The 21,864-nt window shown below is 35.1% G+C and overlaps 2 protein-coding genes across 11 annotated transcripts in view; one reads left to right on the top strand and one right to left on the bottom strand.

Annotated features, from left to right (window-relative positions):
• Positions 1–4,863, top strand: part of LOC127411768 (centrosomal protein of 170 kDa-like) — a 57,281-nt gene extending 52,418 nt beyond the window's left edge. For 7 of the 10 annotated variants that reach the window (XM_051647498.1, XM_051647502.1, XM_051647501.1 and 4 more), the window contains 5 exons: positions 178–354; positions 1,238–1,326; positions 1,553–1,646; positions 1,860–1,911; positions 2,002–4,863. In XM_051647498.1, coding sequence (XP_051503458.1) covers positions 178–354; positions 1,238–1,326; positions 1,553–1,646; positions 1,860–1,911; positions 2,002–2,246 — 657 coding nt within the window. In that variant the 3' untranslated portion in view covers positions 2,247–4,863. The remainder of the gene's footprint in view (positions 1–177; positions 355–1,237; positions 1,327–1,552; positions 1,647–1,859; positions 1,912–2,001) is intronic. The other 3 variants (XM_051647499.1, XM_051647503.1, XM_051647507.1) reach the window with 1 other exon arrangement.
• LOC127412027 (cytoplasmic dynein 2 light intermediate chain 1-like) lies at positions 4,731–19,930 on the bottom strand. Its single transcript, XM_051648067.1, has 16 exons — positions 19,822–19,930; positions 19,190–19,396; positions 17,133–17,272; positions 13,441–13,484; positions 13,153–13,285; positions 11,420–11,454; positions 11,260–11,329; positions 10,892–10,980; positions 8,997–9,189; positions 8,836–8,904; positions 8,668–8,745; positions 8,372–8,451; positions 8,201–8,271; positions 6,072–6,169; positions 5,867–5,959; positions 4,731–5,259 (listed from the first exon to the last, which is right to left on the bottom strand). Exons 1-16 carry the CDS (start codon positions 19,928–19,930, stop codon positions 5,197–5,199), a joined length of 1,572 nt encoding a protein of 523 aa, XP_051504027.1. The 3' UTR covers positions 4,731–5,196.
• Positions 19,931–21,864: the final 1,934 nt, after the last annotated feature.

Here is a 21,864-nt window from a genome sequence, read left to right as displayed (position 1 = left end):
AGCTTAGACCAGAATTAATTTACATGCTGGTCCAAACTGGACCTGGTCTAACTGGTGGACCCACATAACCATGTTGTTCGCAAGCAAAAACTTTCGTTAGGTGAAAAATGGATAATTGTTCTCGATAGTTTTACCCTCATTTGTTTTTCATTGTTTCTCCATCATAATTTTCTGCAGCTGGTTGAGAGAGTTTTTGATGAAAGTCTAAACTTCAGGAAGATTCCCCCTGTAGTTCACACCAAAACCCCAGAGGTCAATGGCAGACCAGTGGAGCTTCGTCCCCGAGCCCCGGACAGCCTTGACCCTCAGACGGCCCTGCGCAGACGTACTTGGAACCGGGATGAGGTGAGACCGGTATGAACCTTTCAACTTTCAGATTAGGTTATATTTAAGATTATAAATGTTGCTTTCATATTGACCTATTGTCTAGCTGTTGATTTAGATTCTCTTATCATGAATGTTCAGTTTTGTACACAAATTGTGTCATCAGGTCTAGATATATTTTTCAGTTTTGTCTGGCGATATAAATACTGATATACTGTAACTAAAAAAATATTCCATGTTCAATACATGTTAAACTCAATCGACAGCATTTATGGCAAATTGTTGATCATTTTCACTCATCCCTCCTTCTCTTTGAAAAGAGCACAAATCGAGGTTACCGTGAGAGACTTAAAATGGAAGTGAATGGGGCAAAATATTTGGAAAGCAGAAATGTGAAGCTTTTAATTTGATAAAAGCACTTGCATTAATTCTTCTGTTAAACTCGTGTATTATTTGAGCTGTAAAGTTGTTTAAATCATCATTTTTACAGTCAGTGTAGAGTTTGTTGACATTACATCGTACTGGCAATGAATTGTAAAATTGGATATAACTTTACACAGAAAAGGTTAGTATGCTATTTTATCAAAATAAAATCATGTTAACACACATATTGTTTGTCTTGTGGCTATACTTTTGAAATAGTGAGTATTTTAATGTTTACAGATTGGCCCCATTCACTTCCATTGTAAGTGTCTCACTGTAACCCACATTTATTTATTTTAAAGAAAAGGAGGGGCAAATCAAAATGAATTTTTGTGATAATCAATATTATGCCACAAATGCTGTCGATTGAGCTTAACCTTTTGTATTGATCCCGGAAAATTCCTTTAAGGTTTATTGGCTGGATGTTGTTTATGTGGAAACTTGTTATAATTGATCGCTTGACCTGGTCGTGTTGGTTTTTCATTTACAGGCCGTGCTAGACAGTTTATTGCTGACATCGGTTTCCCAACTGTCTTCCAAAATCCGACAGTCTGTAGATAAAACTGCAGGCAAAATCAGGTCAGTCATGAAGTTATAAATGTCTACAATATTTCTGATCAAATCAAATTACATAACAGAGAATTAAAAATGAGCAGTGTCATGTCATAGATATATTTAATCTGTTCTATCTCTGTAGTTTGACCTTTGTGTCAGACTCATTCACAGAACATTTATTGTATAATTTAACTCTTTACAGACAGAGATTAGAGATCAGGGACTGAGTTTCTTATTTATTATTTTCAAGGATATTGTTCAAGGACAAGGACAGGAACTGGGATGATATTGAGAGTAAACTCTGTTTAGAAAATGAAGTTCCACTTCCCAAAACTACAAACAAGGTAAGTTCATTAAAGAAATAATTCACCCAAAAATGACAATTCTATTATTCCAAACCTCTATGATTTTATTATTTTGTGGAACAGTAAATTAAAGTACCATAAAAATAGTTCATATGCACTAAATTTGCCACAACTTTCAACTCTCATTCATGTCTTTAGCAAAGGAACTGATGTTGATCTGTACTCCTTTTCATTTGTATTTGTGCCATTTAGGACATTTCATCTATACTAACAGAGCTCAAGAGGGTGGAAAAGCAGATTCAAGGTAAGACTTGCAAAGCATACGTATATGCATCTTTTCAGTACATAAAGTTAAATTCTTCCTTTCCACTAATGTCTTTGTCCATCTCTGCAGTTATAAATGTCATGGTGGACCCTGATGGAACACTTGATGCTTTGACCAGCCTCGGCTTGACCAGTCCTACTACCCCTAAACCCAGAACCAGCCCTGGATCTCAGAGCATATGGGGGCCCCTGCCTGGTAACGGAGCCCCCCATCCGCCCCCCATAACCAGCCCCAGCCAAGAGTTACCCAGTGTGGGACTCAACTTTAACCGCACACACCCCACTGGAGAGGAGAGTGCCATCGCTAGCAAGTGATCTGAGCAAATGAAAACCTTTTTCTTTACAATTAAACTGTAAACTGGACTAGTAAAGCAACATAGCTTGTTCCTGAATGGATCTTTTATGTGTATGTATAATGTATTCAACCCTATGTGGTCATGCAGGATTCTGTATGGGAAATGTTTGTTTTCACCCTGTAGTTTAGCCTTTAGGATCACACCTGTGTATCTGGACTGACTACTTGCAAAACCACACCAAAACACACACAGCTGCTTGTGACAGGAGGCAAGTGTCCATCCAGCTCTACACCCAGTAAATTGCCAGACATATCCCTTGTGAATGGACAAAAACAACTCCAGTGCCTGTCTGCTCTCCTCTGAGCGTACCCTTCTTTGATAAGTTATGCACAGTGCAACAATCCAACTAAAAATACAGATTACTATGCGTACACAGAGCAATTGTATATTTGAATTTGAGTCTATTTAGATAACTGCATTTCGAAAAGCTTTTTAGGTGTTAAATTGTTGTGCATCCAAGCTAAGAATTAGCTTATAAAAAAATCTTGGTGTTTTTTTTTTTTTATTTTTTATTTTTTATGTAAAGGTAAGTTCAGAATTCATGACTGTTTGAATTTCAGTGACCCCATGAAATCGTTTTACGAGCGCCTTATTCTTTCCTGTGATGACATGTTTCCTATTTAAACAGGAAGTTTGGGCTGGGCATTTCGAAAGGATTGTCCCTTTTTTTTAAAAGTCGGCAATAGGCTGAAGTGAAGTCAGCCATGAACCATGATTTGTTATTTGCTAGGCTTTGCAGGTAGTATTAAGTGGGGCATTCTCATTCTATAGAGCATTTGATTGGACAAAAATGTGTGTCGTGCAAGATGAGTCATCAATATTTGGGTTTCTTTTCCCAGAAGAGAAAAACTTTACCTTTTAAATGTTTATCTGTGTGCTAATTTTGTCAACTTTAAGGACCTCAAAGCTAATAGACATGAGCCAAAAGGCAAAAAAACTCTAATTTTGATTTCATGGGGCCTTTAAATTTACTTCCATTTAATAAGAAATATTAGCATAATATTTTTAGTTTTCAAATAGAACAACATAGAGATGAAACTTGCAGATGAACACATGGCATGCACTGATGAACCCTGGCAAAATCTTGATTATTCATTCATTTATGCTCCCTTTTAAGAGCTCCAGCACTATTAAAGGAATATTCCATGTTCAATACAAGTTAAGTTCAGTCGACAGTATTTGTGGCATAATGTTGATTACCACCTCGTCTCTACTTTTCTTTAAAAAAAAGAAAATCAAGTTTACAGTGAGGCGCTTACAATGGAAGTGATTGGGGCCAGTTTCTGGGGGGTTTTAAAGGCAAAAATGTGAAGCTAATAATTGTATAAATGCACTTACATTAATTCTTCTGTTAAAACTCATTATTTGACCTGTTAAATTGTTTTTGCGGGATAACGGTTTATGGCGTCACGTCGTCATGGCAACATATTGTAAAATTGGCTTTAACTTTACGCAGAAGGTCAGTAAGCGATTTTATCACACTTAAATCATATTAACAAACGTATTGTTTACGTATTGTTGTATACTTTTGAAACTGTGTGTATTTTATCGTTTACGGATTGGCCCCATTCACTTACATTGTAAGTGCCTCACTGGAACCCAGATTTTCTGTAATTCAAGGATGAATCAAAATAAATTTTTGTGGTAATCAAATTATGCCACAAATGTTGTTGATTGAGCTTAACGTACTGAACCCGGATATTCCTTTAAGAGCTGACTAAGCCTTATGACTGTCAGTGATGTGTGTACTAACAATTTTTCTGGCATATTTCACATTACTTGCATAGATTGTCTTTGTCTTCATGATGCCCGAATACCTACTAGTCTTCTTTTTCTGAAGAGATATGTTCCACGTTTGTGTGCGTGTTTGTTTACCATATACCCAAGTTTTGTTTCTTCTGCTGCTTGTCTGTATTATTTAGGGGGTATGGTGAAGGAATAATCCTGAACCACAAACCTGGCCTTTCATTGTGAAGCCCTGTAGGAAGAGTATTTCGTACACAGCGTAACTGTAATTAGACTTAGACTTAGAAAATAGTGCAGTTAGGTACTGTACCAGACAGAATACATACTGTGGGCTTTAAATGTTTGATGTCACAAAGTGCCCTGTATTCTGTAGTCTTTCTGTCTTTGAGGATGAAAAGATTTAGTGTGCTAAAGTTTAATTTTGCACATCACAGGTGTAATGTGACATGGAATAGTAAATTCAGGGTATAAAAAAATAAAGACATGATTATGACACCACTACATCCTACTGTATCCATTAGAAGATGCCTTTACAGTGGGATTTCCCTTTTACATAAAAACTTAACCTGTGTGAGATGGTCTACCCCTGTATGGGAGCAGATAAAATGCTTGGTACATCAATTTTCCCTTTGTGGTTTACACATTGTGTATCATATCAGTGGTTGTTCCCTTTTTCCATTGTTTTTAATCAATGTACTGTTTATTTATTTTTCTTTATTTCGATACATTTAATTGTTATGGCACTTTTTTTCTTTTTTATATTTTTGCATATTCTCAGTAAGGGGGGGACAACATACTAAATAAACGTTTTTGTTTAATTTGGAACTAGACCTGTGTTTTGTGTCTTTGGTATTATTCATTAAGGGTGCTTTAAAGAGAAATCCTTGAACACTGAAGCAGCAAAATGCACTGTATACATTTAGTAATTCATTTTCAAAATACATGGTCCAAATTATAATTTCTAACAAAATGTAGATAAAAAAATTTAATTACAAAGGTGAAACAGTGCCATTACACAAAATAAATAGATTATAGCTAAAACTCATCATCCTTTATTGTACATAATGAAAGTGAATAATGTAGCTAAATAGTATTGTACATACCTTACATCAAACATTACATCTAAGTCCATGTGGTACCGTGCTTAGATGTAATACTTAAATTTATGGGTCCAGAGCCAAATTCTTCCAGGACTTCGCCTGCTCTCTCTTGTACTGCTCCAGCTCCTAGGAAAAGAGATGAGAAAATAAAAAGTTTAATTTATTGTAATACAATGTGTCCTCAAATACATAAAATACAGTCATGTAGCTGATATTTTATCATGAGTAAACCAATAAAAATTAGTTTTAACCAAAGTGTCATCTCACTCATCTAATTTTTGCAGTTATGCATATTGGAACCTGGCAATATGGCATATCAAAAGCATATCTTATTATGGTTTACTTTATGATTTTAAATGGGTTCAGAAACCGTGACATATGCAATGTATGTAGCACATTGAGTGGCTCTCTCAGTTTTATTGGCTGATGACTGCAATCACTTGGTGATCCACCAATAGAATACACCACCAATAAAGCACAGTAGGTGAGAGGCTACTGAAGGGCATAGGGTGTGTGGTGCAGGGTTTCATTCATATAGTTCAAAGTAAAGCAGGGCATGTATCCATATAATATAGCATAATATAGCTCATTAAAACCGCTTTTACACAGCTTTACTGCAGCGTTATATAACACACATGACTAGAGGTTAATAGAGGACAAAAACAGGCAAAAAGGATTTAATGATAGCTTTATTTAACAAATAAAATATTTGGAGGCTGTGGTGATCTTGTACCTGGTCTTTCTGTCCCCTCATGGAGTCTATTAGGGGCTCGTTGTACTGGGGGTCTTTGGCAGGATCTTTCAGCTCTTTCCGTTCCTTGATGTTCTGAAGACAAAACAGTCAGGAGATATTTTTTGTGCAATGGTGCTTACATAATATGGCATGGCAGGTGTTTATTATGGTTCTAGTGTGCTTTTGTTTGCATAGTAAAAGGTACCTCTGGTGGGAAAACCCTTTCAAAAAACTTTTTCCAAAGTTCTAAGGGGTTTTTGGCATGTAGGGCTCCAATATCAACATCAGAGGTCATGGGTGGACCTAGAGGATGAATGAATCAAAATATATTGAACACCTACAGATTTGGTTACTTACTTCACAAATAATATGAACCTTTTTTGGGGGTGTTTCCCCACCTTTGGCCCGAGATAGCTGGGATAGGCTCCAGGACTACCTGCAACCCTATATAGGATAAGTGGCTATAGAAAATGGATGGATGCAACTGGTCACCATTTCTTTGAGATTAAAATTTTTTTTTAATATGAAGACTGCTCAAAGCACAGCGCAACGTGCTACAATCATGCACTATGTCTTATCCAATTTTTGTCAGAGCGCTAATTCTATGGTCAATTTCCGTGCCAGTGCAAGTGGGTGTGGGTGGGAGTGTTTGCGCTACTGTGGGTGTATTGTATGGTAACGAAGTGGCGCAAAGCACAATTTTCTATCTTCCTGAGAAATAGGTCATTGCACTAAGATGCTTCAATAATATGTCTGTTTTCAGCACAAAGTTCAAATTCAGTTCCTGCATTTGCAGTTTGGAGATTCCACCAGCAGGTGGTAATAAAGTTCATGTCCTAATTTAGTGGAACATCAAATTATGTCCACAACAATAGCCTTTTTATGAAACAAAATGTATTAGATTTGTGTTAAACTATCTATAGGTCATGGTTTATTTTTCAATTATTATTAATATGTTTATATTTACAATTGTATTTACGATCTAATTTGTATAGGTATTTTTCCACCTGTTGTCATAGAGTGATTAAATCACTTCAAAAGGGGCCAGTGGAAGAAGTTGGAGAGGTCGGTTTAGATTTGGTATGATTTTGTTTTAGAACTTTGTGATTTTTATTAGATTTTCAAGTGTAATTTTCATTTAGCAATATTTTTAGTTTAATTTTTTTGTATTTCAATAAATGAATTTAATTTTTCAACATCAACCGGTAGAAGTGAAGTGTGTTCCGATACAATATCTGTTATTACAATCCATGATTTGTGCGTCAGTAGATGAAAATGATTAATAATACTTACATTCTCTATTATTTAACAGAGCCTACATTCGTATCCTAAACCACATTTTCCATGCATGTAAAAGGAGCATATCCCATTTAACAAAGACGCAGTTAATACACAAAATAATGTAAGTCCATATTTTTATTCTTCTAATTCATTGCATACAGTCCACCAACTTACCACCAACTTCTTATGAATGTGTTTTCTTTGTTTATATTTCTGGTGCTTGAGGGATTGAACTATATAATAGGACACAGACGCTGCAATAATTAGAGAAGAACCTCCTAATTAAATTGCACTCTACCCAATTAGCACCTTGGGCACGCAATTTCACCAAACCCACTTGTGCCTAGACTTAGTGCATGCTTGCTCAAAAATACCAAAACTTCATGGCCATGCCCACTGACTTTGCACTTATGACTTAAGGCATAGCACTGAATTTAGCGCTAGCACTCTTAAAAATAGGGCCAGAAAACTGTATGCATATAGTAACACTTTACAATAAGGTCCTATATGTTAAACATTAGTAAGTGCATTAGGAATTATGAACTAACAATAAACAACATATTACTGCATTTATTCATCTTTGTTAATGTTAATTTATAAAAAGTATAATTTTTCATAGTTAGGTTATGTTAGTTCATAATGCATTAACTAATGTTAGCATATACAACTTCTAATTTTAAAAATGTATTAGTATATGTTAAAATTAAGATTAATCAAGATTAATAAGTGCTGTAAATGTACTGTTCAAATACTTTTAACAAATACAACCTTAGTGTAAAGTTACCATATATATATATATATATATATATTGAAAAAGCAATAAGGTTGTTTAATCTAGTTTTATTAGCAGGACACTGTTGTTGCTGCTTGACAGTTTGTCATGTCAGCTACCCATATGCAGAACACAACACTCTTTTAACACACTTCTGAATAATGCTGCTAATGAGTTTTGAATCTTTTTCTTGATAAAATAACTTTAATCTATACTGATCAAAGATCATTAAAAAAAACATACTGTAGCATTTAATAAAATTAAAGTACAATGCATTTTACCAATCTGACTGAGGGAGTCTTGGCCCGCTGGAATAACCAGAGGTTTGCTGTGGTCTGTAGAAACTGACTTTCTAACAGAATGGAAGAAAAAGTAAACCCTTTGTTTTTATACTGTGAATAAAAAACCTGAATAATGAAGAATTTCTCAGATTTGAAGTGAAAAGTTCATACGGTTTTTCAGTCCCAAACGCCAGCTTATTGACAAAACTCCTGGCTTTAGACATTGTGGTTTCTGACTTACTGCTGGTGAACTATGGAGACAGAGAGCATTACAACACAATATTTACCAAAGGGAAAATACAAAAAGAACAACTTATTTAGTAAAGCTGAGTTATCGCACAAAATTATTTTTCAAATGCAAATTACAATACCGTAAGCTACAAATTTCTGAAGGTTACAATCAAACTGTTATACCATCAAACTGTTATAAAAAATTATTTATTCCTTTAGTAAAAAATTAGTCTTACAATTAATGATGCTCCAAAGAAGTGGGCTACAAAGCGTAGAGTCTTACAGATCCCCTTTCTCTTCTCTGAATCAAAGTCCTACAAGGAAACGATTCAGTATGAATAAATGGAAAGAACATGCAGTTCAGTTTTTATACTTAAACGTCTGAAATGTAGTGAGGTTTGTACCTGAAAGATGTCAAACTTGCTACCAATTATGAGAAGAGGAACAGGGAAAGGGTTTATGAGCTCTCTGTCCTGTTGAGTAGAGAATGTTTAATGTTAGAGACATAAATGACATAGAACAATTGCTATAAATGAAGTGTTACATTTATGTTATTCACTCGCACCAGATAATCCTTGTGGAGGACTTGTGGGACTCTGTTCTGGTTCTGTTGTTTGCCAGATCTGGATTCTCTTGTCTTTTGGAGTAAGGCACACACTTTTTCCACCTGGCTTCGAGCTGACTCGAGCAGCCTTTCCATGGTCTCCCACAGAGCATTGGGTTTGGACAGATCCAGAACAAGAACCACACACAATGCACTGTAAACAAAAATATCATTGGTTTGCATTTGCTTTTGGTATGTTATTAGGGGTCAAGCTTTTTTCTTATTATTCTTCTTCCGCTCTTGAGTCTATGGCAGCCTATAGAACCACTTGCGGGAAAGTTATGAAATTTGGCACACAGATAGAGGACAGTCTGATCTATTACCACAGCAAATTTGGCATCTGTATCTCAAACCCTCTAGTGCCACCAACTGCCCAAATTTGCACTCACGTTTATGTTAATAACTTTTGAACCGTGAGTCTTAGAAATGAAAATCTTTTTCCTCTGACTCCTTGGCTCAAGACGATTCGATTGCACCCTATGACGTCATTTTCTGTCATGAAAATTTTTCCGCCATTTTGAATTATCTGAAAAACCTATTTTTCGAACTCGTCCTAAGCCGTTTGTCCGATTTGCATAAAAACTGGCCTGCATCATCTAGAGGCACTCACGACAAAAAGTTATTCACAGAATTTTGATAAACCATACCGTTTTCGAATGCCACTTCAACGAATTGGATGAAGAGCACGCCAAAATGGACATGAGGGTATATCTCCGTAACGCTTTAGCGTATTCAAACCAAACTTATAATTTGTCATAGGCACCATGACTCAAGGGTGCCTGCTCAGTTTCGGAACAGTGCCATCTAGTGGTCACGAGATATGAAAAAAGCACTTTTTTGCTTATAACTTCTAAACAGTTTGTCATAAAATCATCAAAGTGGTCTCATTAGATTCAGTGGGGTATAGCGAGAAAAATTCCTATGTTGGCCATTTTGTCATAAAATGCTGTATTTTACGAACAACTTGGCTTATCGTTACGAAACTCGGTATGTGTCTTTAGCACCATGCTCTGAAGGGACTCAAAAAGTTTCGGGACAGCGCCACCTTGTGGTCAAAAATTATAATGCTATTTCTAAAAATGCTAATAGCTATTGACTCCTTTTGCCTACTGTCATGAGACTGGTCTTGATAGATTCCGTGGTTCATGCCGAGCACAATGATACCAATTATGTCATTATCGAGCAAACTTCCTGTCCGCCATTTTTAAATGTTTTGAAAACCTACTTTTTCAAACTCCTCCTAGACTGTTTGTCCGATTTGCACGAAAATTGGCCTACATCATCTAGAGGCACTCATGACAAAAATTATTCACAGAATTTTGATAAACCATACCGTTTTTGCACTTCAACGAATTTGATGAAGAATGCGCAAAATTTAACTAGAGACTGTATCTCTGCAACGCTTTGAGGGATTGGTACGAAACTTGGTACGTGTCATCACCATTTGGCCCTGAGGTTACCTGCAATGTTTTGGCGCACTGCCCCCTACTGGTCAGGAGATAGCAAAAACTGATTTTTTTTGGCTTATATCTTTTGAACACTTTTGCTGAAAAATAACGTCTCTAGATCAAGTCTCTAGATCAAGTGCTACGTACTGAGTCGAATGATACTGCGTTTTCCTATGTCAGCCATTTTTGGTGTTGGCCATTTTTGGTGTCGGCCATTTTGAATTTAGTCATAAAAATTATAATGCTATTTCTAAAAATGCTATGCTTCTCATGGTTCCGATAATTGGCTTGACCCCGGTATTGATGCTTGCAGCTATATTTCCAATTGTTTTTTTCTAAGATGAAGAAAAGACACATATAATAATAAAAATATACTGTACATTAAAATAGAGTGTTTGTGAGTCAAACCTGATATTGTCAGCTGTGATGGGAATCTGAACTAGATCTGATAAGGAAATGCCACCTCCCAGTTCCCACAGATGAGCTATGTCTTTAGACTGTAGAGAAAGTAAAAAAAGAGATAAATGTATATGATTATATGTGCATGAGTATATATATATATATATATATATATATATATATATATATATATATATATATATATATATATATACATAGATAGATACTGTATATATAGAGTACATAAGCCTGTATACTAATACAAAAGAGAGAATAAGCTTTATGACATTTTCACATAACACTAAGACTTGTACATATCTGACTTATAAGGGAAATCCATATTTATCACAACTATAAAAAATTGAGAATTTTTGTACTGTATTATGCCCTCTTGCCCTTCTACAAAAAGTGTACTCCAAGGCCAGTGTAGGTTTAGGTGCTTCATCTCTGGTTTGAAGAAAAAAAACACAAATATGTGGCCACAGCAATACTCTAAAAAACGTAAAAACAAAAGTACAGTATGACACTCATATTTACCTGTCAAGAAATCGCAGTAATATTGCTGTTTTACCCTAAAAGATAAGATGGATTGTTACATTTTTATGAGTTGTTGATTTTTTTTTTGTTTCAAAATGAAATTTCATTAAAAAGTCATTATTTACTCATCCTGAAGTCTTTCGAGAGTGAGTAAATAACGATAATACTAATCTTCAAGTGCCATTTTTTGAATATGCGGCATTAACCACTTAAATTCTGTTTATTCTTTATACAAAGGTATTGTACAACTTCAGAATCTTAAGAATATAGCACATGAGTTTTATGGACTATGGTCACTATAAGCTGTCGATGCATGAACAAAAAATCTCTGTGTTTTGTGTTCCACGGAAAAAATAACAGCATACAGGTTTGAAACAACATGAGGGTACAATGAAAGAATCTTAATTTTTGGATGAACTATTCCTTGAAATGTTTGGCATAACCACATACAGTACTTTGCAAGCCCTAAATCAAACCCTAAAAACTTCAATTAAAGGGATAGTTCACCCAAAAATGAAAATTCAGTCATTGTTTACTCACCTTTATGTTATTATAACCCTAAATGACTTTCTTTTTCTTAACACAAAGTGAGAAATTGTGAAAAAAGGTTGTGATCAGTGATGTCATACAGTGGCAGTTTATAGTGACCACCTCTTCAAGCTACAAAAGAATGCAAAAGTATAATCCAGAAGTCTTAATAAATTACTCCATGAGACTCATGATTGTTATGAAGGCATACAATAAGGTTTGGTGAGAAACAAAGCAAAATCAAATGTATTATTTTGTAAAAATGTTCACTGACTGTTGATCTCCTGTGCACGTTCATGACAGGGCACGAGAGCAACAGTTCATGCAGCGCCCTTCGCGATACTGGGGCGTTCAAGCAGAAACCCATTTATTTATCTAAAATCAGGTCTCCCACAGCGATTACGACAACAGAACACAACACAGCTGCACAAAAACAGAGAACAGAACTTACAAAAAAATGCCTTAAGAGATTGTAGTTGAAGAATTTATGCATTTCTACACCTAGCCTTATTTTTTTTGAAAGTTTTTGGACCGGTGCCAGTTCACAGTGGACGGATACCTGTTGCAATGCCGAAAATAGAAAACAAGCGATCGATAGAATGTATCATCGCTCATCACTGCTGGTTAGGACAAAAACTAATTAACACAGAAAATATACCTTTTATCGAGTGTTGTTTGCCGTCAGGTTAGGACATGTTGTGAATGTGGCTGCCTGTAGCCTCCTCTATGTTTCTGTTTGATTTCCGAGTTCTCCATTCAAAAAAATAAGGCTGGGCATAGAAATGCATAATTTCTTCAACTACAAACTCTTCAGACATGTTTAGTAAGTTCTGTTCTCTGTTTTTGTGCAGCTGTGTTGTGTTTACTTTTAACTAAATAATACATTAGATTTCGGTTTGTTTCTCACCAAACCTTATCGTATTCCTTCAGAACAAGACGAGTCTCATAGAATAATTTATAAGACTTCTGAATTATATTTTTGTGTCCTTTTGAAGCTTGAAGAGATGGTCACTATAAACTGCCATTGTGTGACATCACTGAGCACAATTTTTTTCAGTTTCTCCCTTTGTGTCATAGAGGATTATAACAACACAGGGGTGAATAAACAATGACTGAATCTTTATTTCTGGGTGAAGTAATCCTTTAAGTAGGTCATGATCTGTGCACACAGCATAAGTGTTTAGAGAGGTATATTGAAGACGTACCCCTGCTTTACTGCCCATAAAGAAAACGGTTCTCTCGGTTGAGAAGTGTACATTTTCCTCAGCATCCTCTTCACCTGTCCTGTTCTCCCTGTTGCGCACTTCTGCTGCAGCCACATCCCACAATGTATCCGCGCTACAAGACAAAATGATGTGAATAGCAGCAATCTACAGCCTTGTATTGATTTGCATTCGCAGGAGCGCTTACTAGTGCAGCAGTGCGATGGCCCGTAAGCTAACTAAACTTGAAATAAAATACTATTTAGTATAATAACTCAAAAAGTAACTTACTTTATTTTAGGAATTATAACTGTTTTAGTATCGTTATTGTATGACTGCTTTCATTAAAGAAGCGAGTTAAGATTTTGTCCTGTATACGGATGTTTGTAGACTGGAGACGCCTGATTACTGTTGCGAGGGGTAACGTCGCTGTTTGATGACGCAAGAACAAGGGTACTATGGGAAATGAAGTTTTTCTTTTTCCAAAAATGCTGAATTTTCAAATCTCCCCCATTGTTTATAATAGTATTGAATCATAAAGTCACAGAAGCCCTGCTAATAATGAAAAAATTATTGCATTTTTAAAAATGTATTTGTAATTTATTGTATTTTATTTTATTATAATGTTTTACTGTATTTTGTTGTTTTGAGTGTAGTGAAGGCCCTTTTTGGTTGTTTGTATTGATTTTGTGCATTAATTAAATGTTTATATCCCATCCTAAATATGGTAAGTTGATAAATTCTTCATGGTATGGAAAAATGTAATGTGTACAACATAACACGTTATAAAATTGTAAAAAAATTTAATTTGTAGGCTTTATAAAATCGCTGCATTTTACTTGTAACAGAATAGTGGTGAATCAATATGTGTGTTCAATAGCACATGTAAGAATAAGTAACACATTATGGGCATAGAACACATTTTTATTGTACTATTCTGTAAGATAAAAAAAAATATGTCTAAATGAATTAAAAAAAAAAAAAGATCAGGTTACAGATTTTAGTTAATTATTAAACATTTAACAGAGTATTTACAGTCACATTATAAATTAGCAATTAGTCAGTACCACAGAAATAGTAAAGGAGAAAATGTATTCTTAATTGTGGAAAATGTAAACACATTCACCTTTCATGTTTATGTTGGGGTTTACTATATATATTTTTTAATTTGTGTGGGTGTGTGTGTGTGTGGGTGTGTGTGTGTTTATGTGTGGGTGTGTGTGTGTCGATATGATCAAAAAATGTATAACCCATACATACCCTATGTACAAAATAACATTTTATACACATTTGAGTCTTAAAATAACATTTTATACACATTTGCTTAAAGACACACACTCAAAAGCTTAGCGTCTGATGATGCCCAGTATTACAAGCGCAGGCAGGAATGCATAGAGCAGAAGGAAGTCTTGTGTGTAATGGGAGAGAGCTCCAGGATAACCTTGATCTATCATAGCATTGCCATTTTCTACAGTTCATGATCCTGGTCAGAAGATGTCTAGGTATATGCAAAACATTCATTATTTGTGTGAAAGAATGTATTAGTTTAAAGATAATGAGAATTTGTCTTACTACAAGTGAAGTTTAAGTCATAGAACTCAGTGATGATCAGGAGCTCACAGCCATACTTCTGGAAGGTTAGATAACTCAGCCATTGGAACACCACAGGCATTTGTTTAAAACCCTTAATAAGATTATAAAACATGACATTTTGTTGCTATTTTTGGATAGTAATTAATTAAATCTGTTCTATGCAGTTAAATACCATTTTACATGAAACAATCCTACTCTTAAAGGAATATTCCAGGTTCAATACAAGTTAAGCTCAATCGACAGCATTTGTGGCATAATATTGATTACCAAAAAAATTAATTTTGACTTGCCCCTCCTTTTCTTTAAAAAAGCAAAAATCTGGGTTTCAGTGAGACACTTACAATGGAAGTAAATGGGGCCAATCTGTAAACGTTTAAATACACACGGTTTCAGAAATTATAGCCACAAGACATAAACAATATGTGTTAACATGATTTTAGTCTGATAAAATCGCTTGCTAACCTTTTCTGTGTTAAATTACAGTATATCCAATTTTACAACTTTGTTGCCATGATGATTTAATGTCAACAAACCCTAATACCCTAAAAGTACTGTAAAAATTATGATTTAAACAACTTTACAGCTCAAATAATACATGAGTTTTAACAAAAGAATTAATGTAATTGCTTTTATAAAATTAAAAGCTTCACATTTCTGCCTTTAAACCCTCCCAAAATTGGCCCCCATTCACTTCCATTGTAAGTGCCTCAATGTAACCCAGATTTTTGCTTTTTTAAAGAAAAGGAGGGATGAGTCGAAATAATTTTTGTGGTAATCAACATTATGCCACACATTCTTTCGATTGAGCTCAACTTGTATTGAACCTGGAATGCTTCTTTAATTAGTATTTTGTCACCAAAAAAAAAAAAAAAAAAGTCTAAATATCCTTAAAACAAGACACAAAAAATTATGTTAGAAATTATTTAGAGAATATTACTTGAATTTAAATAATGTTTCATATCCTATTGGCAAATTGTTTGTCTTATTTTGTTTAAAACATAAATCTCTACTCTGGGAGTGGAGATTATTGCTTTTGGAAGAGGTCATGAGGCATCAGTGTATTACTCCCTGCTCTTTCAGAGTCTGGGGGACGGAGCTTTAACTTCTGTCAAGAGATAATGGGAGAAAGATTTAAACTTGGTATTGGAGGAGGGAGTGTGGGCTAGGATTCTAAAAAACATCAAGATTACATCTAGAGATGCAAGGGTGCACCTTATGCAATTTAAGATTTTGAATCGATTATATTGGACACCCTCTAGATTGTATAGGCTTGATCTTAAAGACACACCCACCTGCTGGTGATGCCAATCAGAAGACGGGCACACACCCCATGTTTTTTGGTGGTATGTTAAGATCCAAGAATTTTGGTTGAGAATTCAGAGTTTTATGTGTGACGTATTGGACACTCAAATTTCATTTTGCCCCAGACTCTGCATTTTAAGTGATGGGGCGGTCATTGATGTAGGGGATAAATGCATGAAGAATTGGGTCCTTTGGGTAGGTCATCCTTAGGGGATGGAAATCGGCTGGAGCGCCCTCATTTCGTGAGTGGTACACGGAGATGGGCTGGGTAGCGGCATTGGAAGAGTTGTCATATAGAAGTCTAGGCAACATGGGTTTGTTCATTAAGAAATGGGGCAGCTATTTAGCATTTTTAGAAGGCTCTCGGGGAGGGGCAGTGGAGGGAGACTTGTTTTAAATGTGTGTGTTGCAACCTTTTTGTTTTTTGAATGTATACTTTTTTTTTTTTTTTTTATGTTTCTAAATATTTTCTGCTGGCAAACTGGCATTTGACCACTGGGGTACCTGTCACTAAATTTTGTTAGATTTAAAACAAGAACAAACTATTTACTAATGGGGTAGAAAATAAACTAATTATGTATGTGATGTTTGCAATGCAATATGTTCTCTACATGTTTAGAAACTGATTTAAAATGTCTCTAAAAAATAATAAATCAACTGTGACCTTTTTTTAGTTATTAAATGCTAAAAAGTGGGTGTCAAAACCATTTCTTCACCTTGAAAATCCAGAGCCTACCATGATACCAGCAACATTCAGAAGAGCCACCCAACGCTGACCATATTGGGGTCTTGAACGACACACAACAAGACAAGCGTTAAGAGTTCACCTATGATGTGCAACACCATAACCACTGCTGAAAAACACAGGAATCGCAAGGGATCTGGGTTCATGCCACCAGTCCTGAAATACCAAGCCACACCCAGAGAAACAGCACAGGGTCAAGATCCATAAAGCAAAACTTAAATTTGAAATAGAGAGAGTGAGAGATAAAAAGATCCCCAGGACATGACCCCAGATTTGAACCATAATAACCCTGACCCAAGCTCTAATGAACTGTAGCTTCACACAAACACACACTAATACTTACCAGTATAGGAAAGAGGTGAAGATAAATACACTGATTATACTGAAGGGGGAGGATATGAATGATGTAGGCCACAAACATCTGCCATTTCTGGTACAAGCCATCTTTACTCTCCTGATCAGCAATGGCCCTTAAAGCAGGAACTGTTTAAAAAGAGTATATTTTCAATCAAGAAGAATATGAGTACCCAGACAGTTAACATTTAGACACTTTTTTCATCCTTATGTAGAACTTTCAATTTAAATTGGAAGAATGAAAGGTAAAAATACAGTAGCAGAGATGTTTCGGAGTACCAATTATGTGCTATCTCAAGAGCTCTATGTTCAAGCTCAAGCGATATTCACTGAAATTATGCAGTAATTTTTTCTCACTGTTATCTGGTGACCTACTAGATGTGATCTCTTATCAGCCATGAGCTGATATACTGTATAAATGACAGAAGGACATGGATTGGATGTTTTTCAGAAGGATTGGCTTAATCAATCTAACTGCTGCCTCTCCTTTCCCACCATCTCTTTAAATTGTGATTTGGGAATATACTGGCATCACTACATTCTAACAAGGCTGTAAAACTGGCATTTTATAAAATCATGCACACTTAAAAAAAAAAAAAAGAAAGAAAAAAAAATTATGTTAACAAGTTTTTCTGATTTTTTTCTCAAAACTAAGAAAAAATGATCCCAGGGATATTTTGAGGCACTGACTGTGGATGAGATACTTACATAGAGCCACAGTATTTAGCATGCCAGTATAGGGCAATGCACCCTTGGATTGGTAGATTATGCCAATTCGGTCCTGCACGGCACCTTTTGAAACATCACTTTCCAACTTCATGACAAAAAAAGCAAAGAAGAGGCCGTAGATGAGATTCTGAGAGAAGCGCATGAGAGTACCCATCCTGTCACGAGACATTCACATATTCCTTCTGCATACACAAATAAGTTTGTGTAAGATAGAGGGAAATAAATGGAAGATGAACTGTATTAACTGTAAAAATATTTTTCAGGTCCCTAAAAATATGCTTAATTTGGTAAACTGCCAAGTCAAAATATTATTTACTTTAATTTAAATATAATGTGACTTGAATGAACTGGACTACATTAGTTACACCAACAAAATAATTTAAGGGAATTGTTCACCGGACAATGAAAATTCTGTCATTGTTTACCCTATTTACGAACCTGTTTGAATTTCTTTCTTCCATGGAACATGGAAAAGGGGAAATTTTGAGGAATATCCTGGCCACACACTTCAGTTATGTTCTGTTCATCATTCAGTCATTATAGAAGAACTGGAAAATATACTATAGTCAATGTCATATGGAACATTTTTATGATACTTAAGTGCTTTTACTCATTTTGCAGCATGACAGCCCTTTAATCATATATATTTGCTTATTTGTTCCAAGTCATATGGGTTTGGAATGATATGAGATTGGGTAAATAATTACAGAATTTTCCTTTTTTATCCCTAAGGGTCAGATTGGGTAGAAATAGCTCCTTAAAGGAATATTTTAAGTTCAATAAAAGTTAAGCTCAATCAACAGCATTTGTAGCATTTGTATAATATTGATTAGCACAAAAAATTATTTTTCTTTAAAAAAAAATAAAAAAAGCAAAAATCTTGGTCCCAGTGAGGCACTTACAATAGAAGTGAATGGGGCCAATCCTTAAACATTAAAATTACTCACTGTTTCAAAAGTACAGCCACAAGACATAAACAATATGTGTGTTACCATAATTTTAATTGATAAAACTGCTTACCAACCTTTTCTGTGTGAAGTTAAAGTAAATCTTTGATGTATTGTCAACAAACTCTAAAATGCAAAAATGACTGTAAAAATTAAGATTTAAACAACTTTACAGATCAAATAATAAATTAGTTTTAACAGAAGAATTAATGCAAGTGCTTTTATAAAATTATAAGCTTCACTTTTCTGCTTTTAAACCCTCTAAAAATTGTCCCCATTCACTTTCATTGTAAATGCCTCACTGTAACCTACATTTTTTTTTTTTTTTAAGAAATGGAGGGATGAGCCATTGGTATGGCTACTGTTTTACCTGAGGAGGACATTGAGTTTGGACAGGCAACTGGGGGACTTTTGAAAGGGATCATGGGTTTTTCTGGTCTCTGGCAGCTCTGCTCGATCCGTCCCAGCATGCCTTTATAAATCTCTGAGTTCCGATAGGCTGATGTGATGTCATACATGCGGCTGTAGGTGGCAGCTTCCCTCTCACTGCAGCGTGTGTGCACTGAGGTCAGATCCACTGTCAATCAAAAATGATAGCAGAGCAAGTTGTCACACACAAATTGTAACACAATGCCCTTACCCTAATCCTCAGCTGTTTTGAGCAGTAAAGGTAAATGGTTTTTCTACCATTACACCTTAAAACAGGCAAATTCACTCACTATGTGTTTTATCAGTATTGCTGTCTAGTTTTCCAGTAAAAAGTTAAGTACTTTGTAACTTGTAATTGTAACTTAATTCAAGATATATTCTCTGAAAGTCTTTCTTTACAAGTAAATGTATCTTGTTTAAGCATGTTTATATATATTTTACTGGAAAACAATATTTTTACATTTTTTTTTTGTTTTTGTTTTGCATTGCATTGCGTTGCATTACAGGCAGAAGTATGGAGGAAAGAAAAAGGAATAGAAAGTGACTCTCCTGAGTCTACATCAACAGTCCTACCATAAATATCAAAGGGGTTGCAGTACTCGGGACACTCATATTCACAGCTGCTGAAGAAATCCACCATGTCTTCAGACTGTCCACAAAACACCAGCTCTCCTTGGCTCATGATTGCTATTCTGTTAAAGATCTGTAGATATTTAAACATCTGTTTGCTCTTTGACTTGTATCATCACATACAACTCACCACAAATGTATGTAAATCCACGTACTATATGTAAAATATGTAATACTACTAAATAAGTACTAAAAATGCATTTTTCTTTCCTGTGTTGATATATTTCCTATTAAAAAAGGAAGGTTGGGACGGGACATATCGAAAAATATACATATAAATAACCTTGCATGAAAAGTAGCTAGTACTTTTTAAATAAATAAATAAATAAAATAAACAGTTTATATACTCAGTTTGACATCCTGAGGTTGACTGTCAACATTTTTGGACATTTAGTTTCAAGTCCTATTTTGTATCCTATTACTGGAAAAAGCCTAAATTAATACCTACAGCTACATTAACAAAAGCTTTGGAGGCAATATAATTCATACAGGAGGCTATTTGGGTAACACATTATAATAGGTTCCATTTGTTATAATAGGGTTCCATCTATTTTTACAGTCAGCCATTTTTGTTAATTTATCAAATATATTTTTTAAGAATATGTTAGCATTTGAACCAAAGAAGATGCATATTTAATTTGAACTTTGTCGCTCAAACGGCTGTAAAGTTATGACAGTTTTGTAGTTGTAGTGCCCCCTAGGGGTGAAATTGTACGAAAATTTGCTGATGTCTTCTAAACGTCCTGTTGACTATGTGTACCGAGTTTGGTTACTTTTGGAGTTTACGTTGAGTAGATATTGATCAATTACTCAAATCGCATTAAACCAAAAGAATTGTATCGTTAATATCTTTGGAACGATTTCACGTATCGAAATTCTTTTGATAACATTTTGTCAGGGGGTCTGTAGATAATGTTTACCAAATTGCATGCTGATCGGACTAACGGTCTAGGAGTTTTTTCAAAAAATTCAAAATGGCAGGACAAATGATAGACAGAAATGAAATCGGAGATATACGTTTTGTAGGGAATTACTCAAGGAATCAGAGAAAAAAAAGAATTTAGATTCTAGCCCTTACGGTTGCAGAGATCAGAGCCAAAACGTAAAGGTGTTTATTATAGCGCCACCTAGGGTCAGATGGGTGTGCCTGATTAGTGAAGGGGATTTGGGATCATCCTGCCAAGTTTGGTGTCTCCACGACTTACGGTCTCTGACGCTCAGACACTTTTAGGGCAGAAGAAAATCAGTACAATTACAATAGCAGCTTCACTGCTTGGCCCCCTAATAATAATATTGTTACGTTAACATTTTCAAATTTAGTACAGTTTAAAGAGAGGGGAAAAAAGATAGCGCATGTTTCAGTTTCTTTGTATCACATGTGCAGGATTATTCTGAATAGATGTGCATTTTATGGAACATTTAAACCTTTATGGAGCATTTAAACCTTTTTGGATACAGCCTTAACCAAATACTTACCTTAATCGGTGATGTGAAAATAGAAGTTGTCAACTTTTAGAGGTGAATAGACGAGTTCCGCCATGAAATAATCACTTCAGGTCAGGAATTTAACATCGCGCTCAGGTTGATTTATAAATGAATACATGGAAATCATTATGTGCGGATCATGTGATACATTAATATAGACATCTTAAGGAGTGGAAAATGTAGCCTATATGATGTAGTGTCTTAGTTAATGTTACACTTGACAAGCTCCAGTTGTGCACAATTAACGGAGACTGCAAACTGAGTGGAGAAATCACACAGTGCGCATTTTCACTCTAAGTTTTACACTTTAGTAGGCTACTAATATTGACTTCACAGACTCGTCATTTCTTTGTCATTTTGGATATGTTTATTTAAAATGTTGCTTTATCCTTATGCTTCTTGGATTATCAGTCAAACGAATATTGTTTCTATTATTCAGATGAATCCGTTATTCATTTTGAAGTCATTATTTGTGCCCGAATAAGGTAGGGCACAAAAACT

Source organism: Myxocyprinus asiaticus, chromosome 21 (genome assembly GCF_019703515.2).
Source record: "Myxocyprinus asiaticus isolate MX2 ecotype Aquarium Trade chromosome 21, UBuf_Myxa_2, whole genome shotgun sequence".
In the NCBI taxonomy this organism is placed as follows: Eukaryota; Metazoa; Chordata; class Actinopteri; order Cypriniformes; family Catostomidae; genus Myxocyprinus; species Myxocyprinus asiaticus.
The sequence above is the reverse complement of the archived record's forward strand: the minus strand, read 5'-3'. Positions and strand labels throughout refer to the sequence as shown.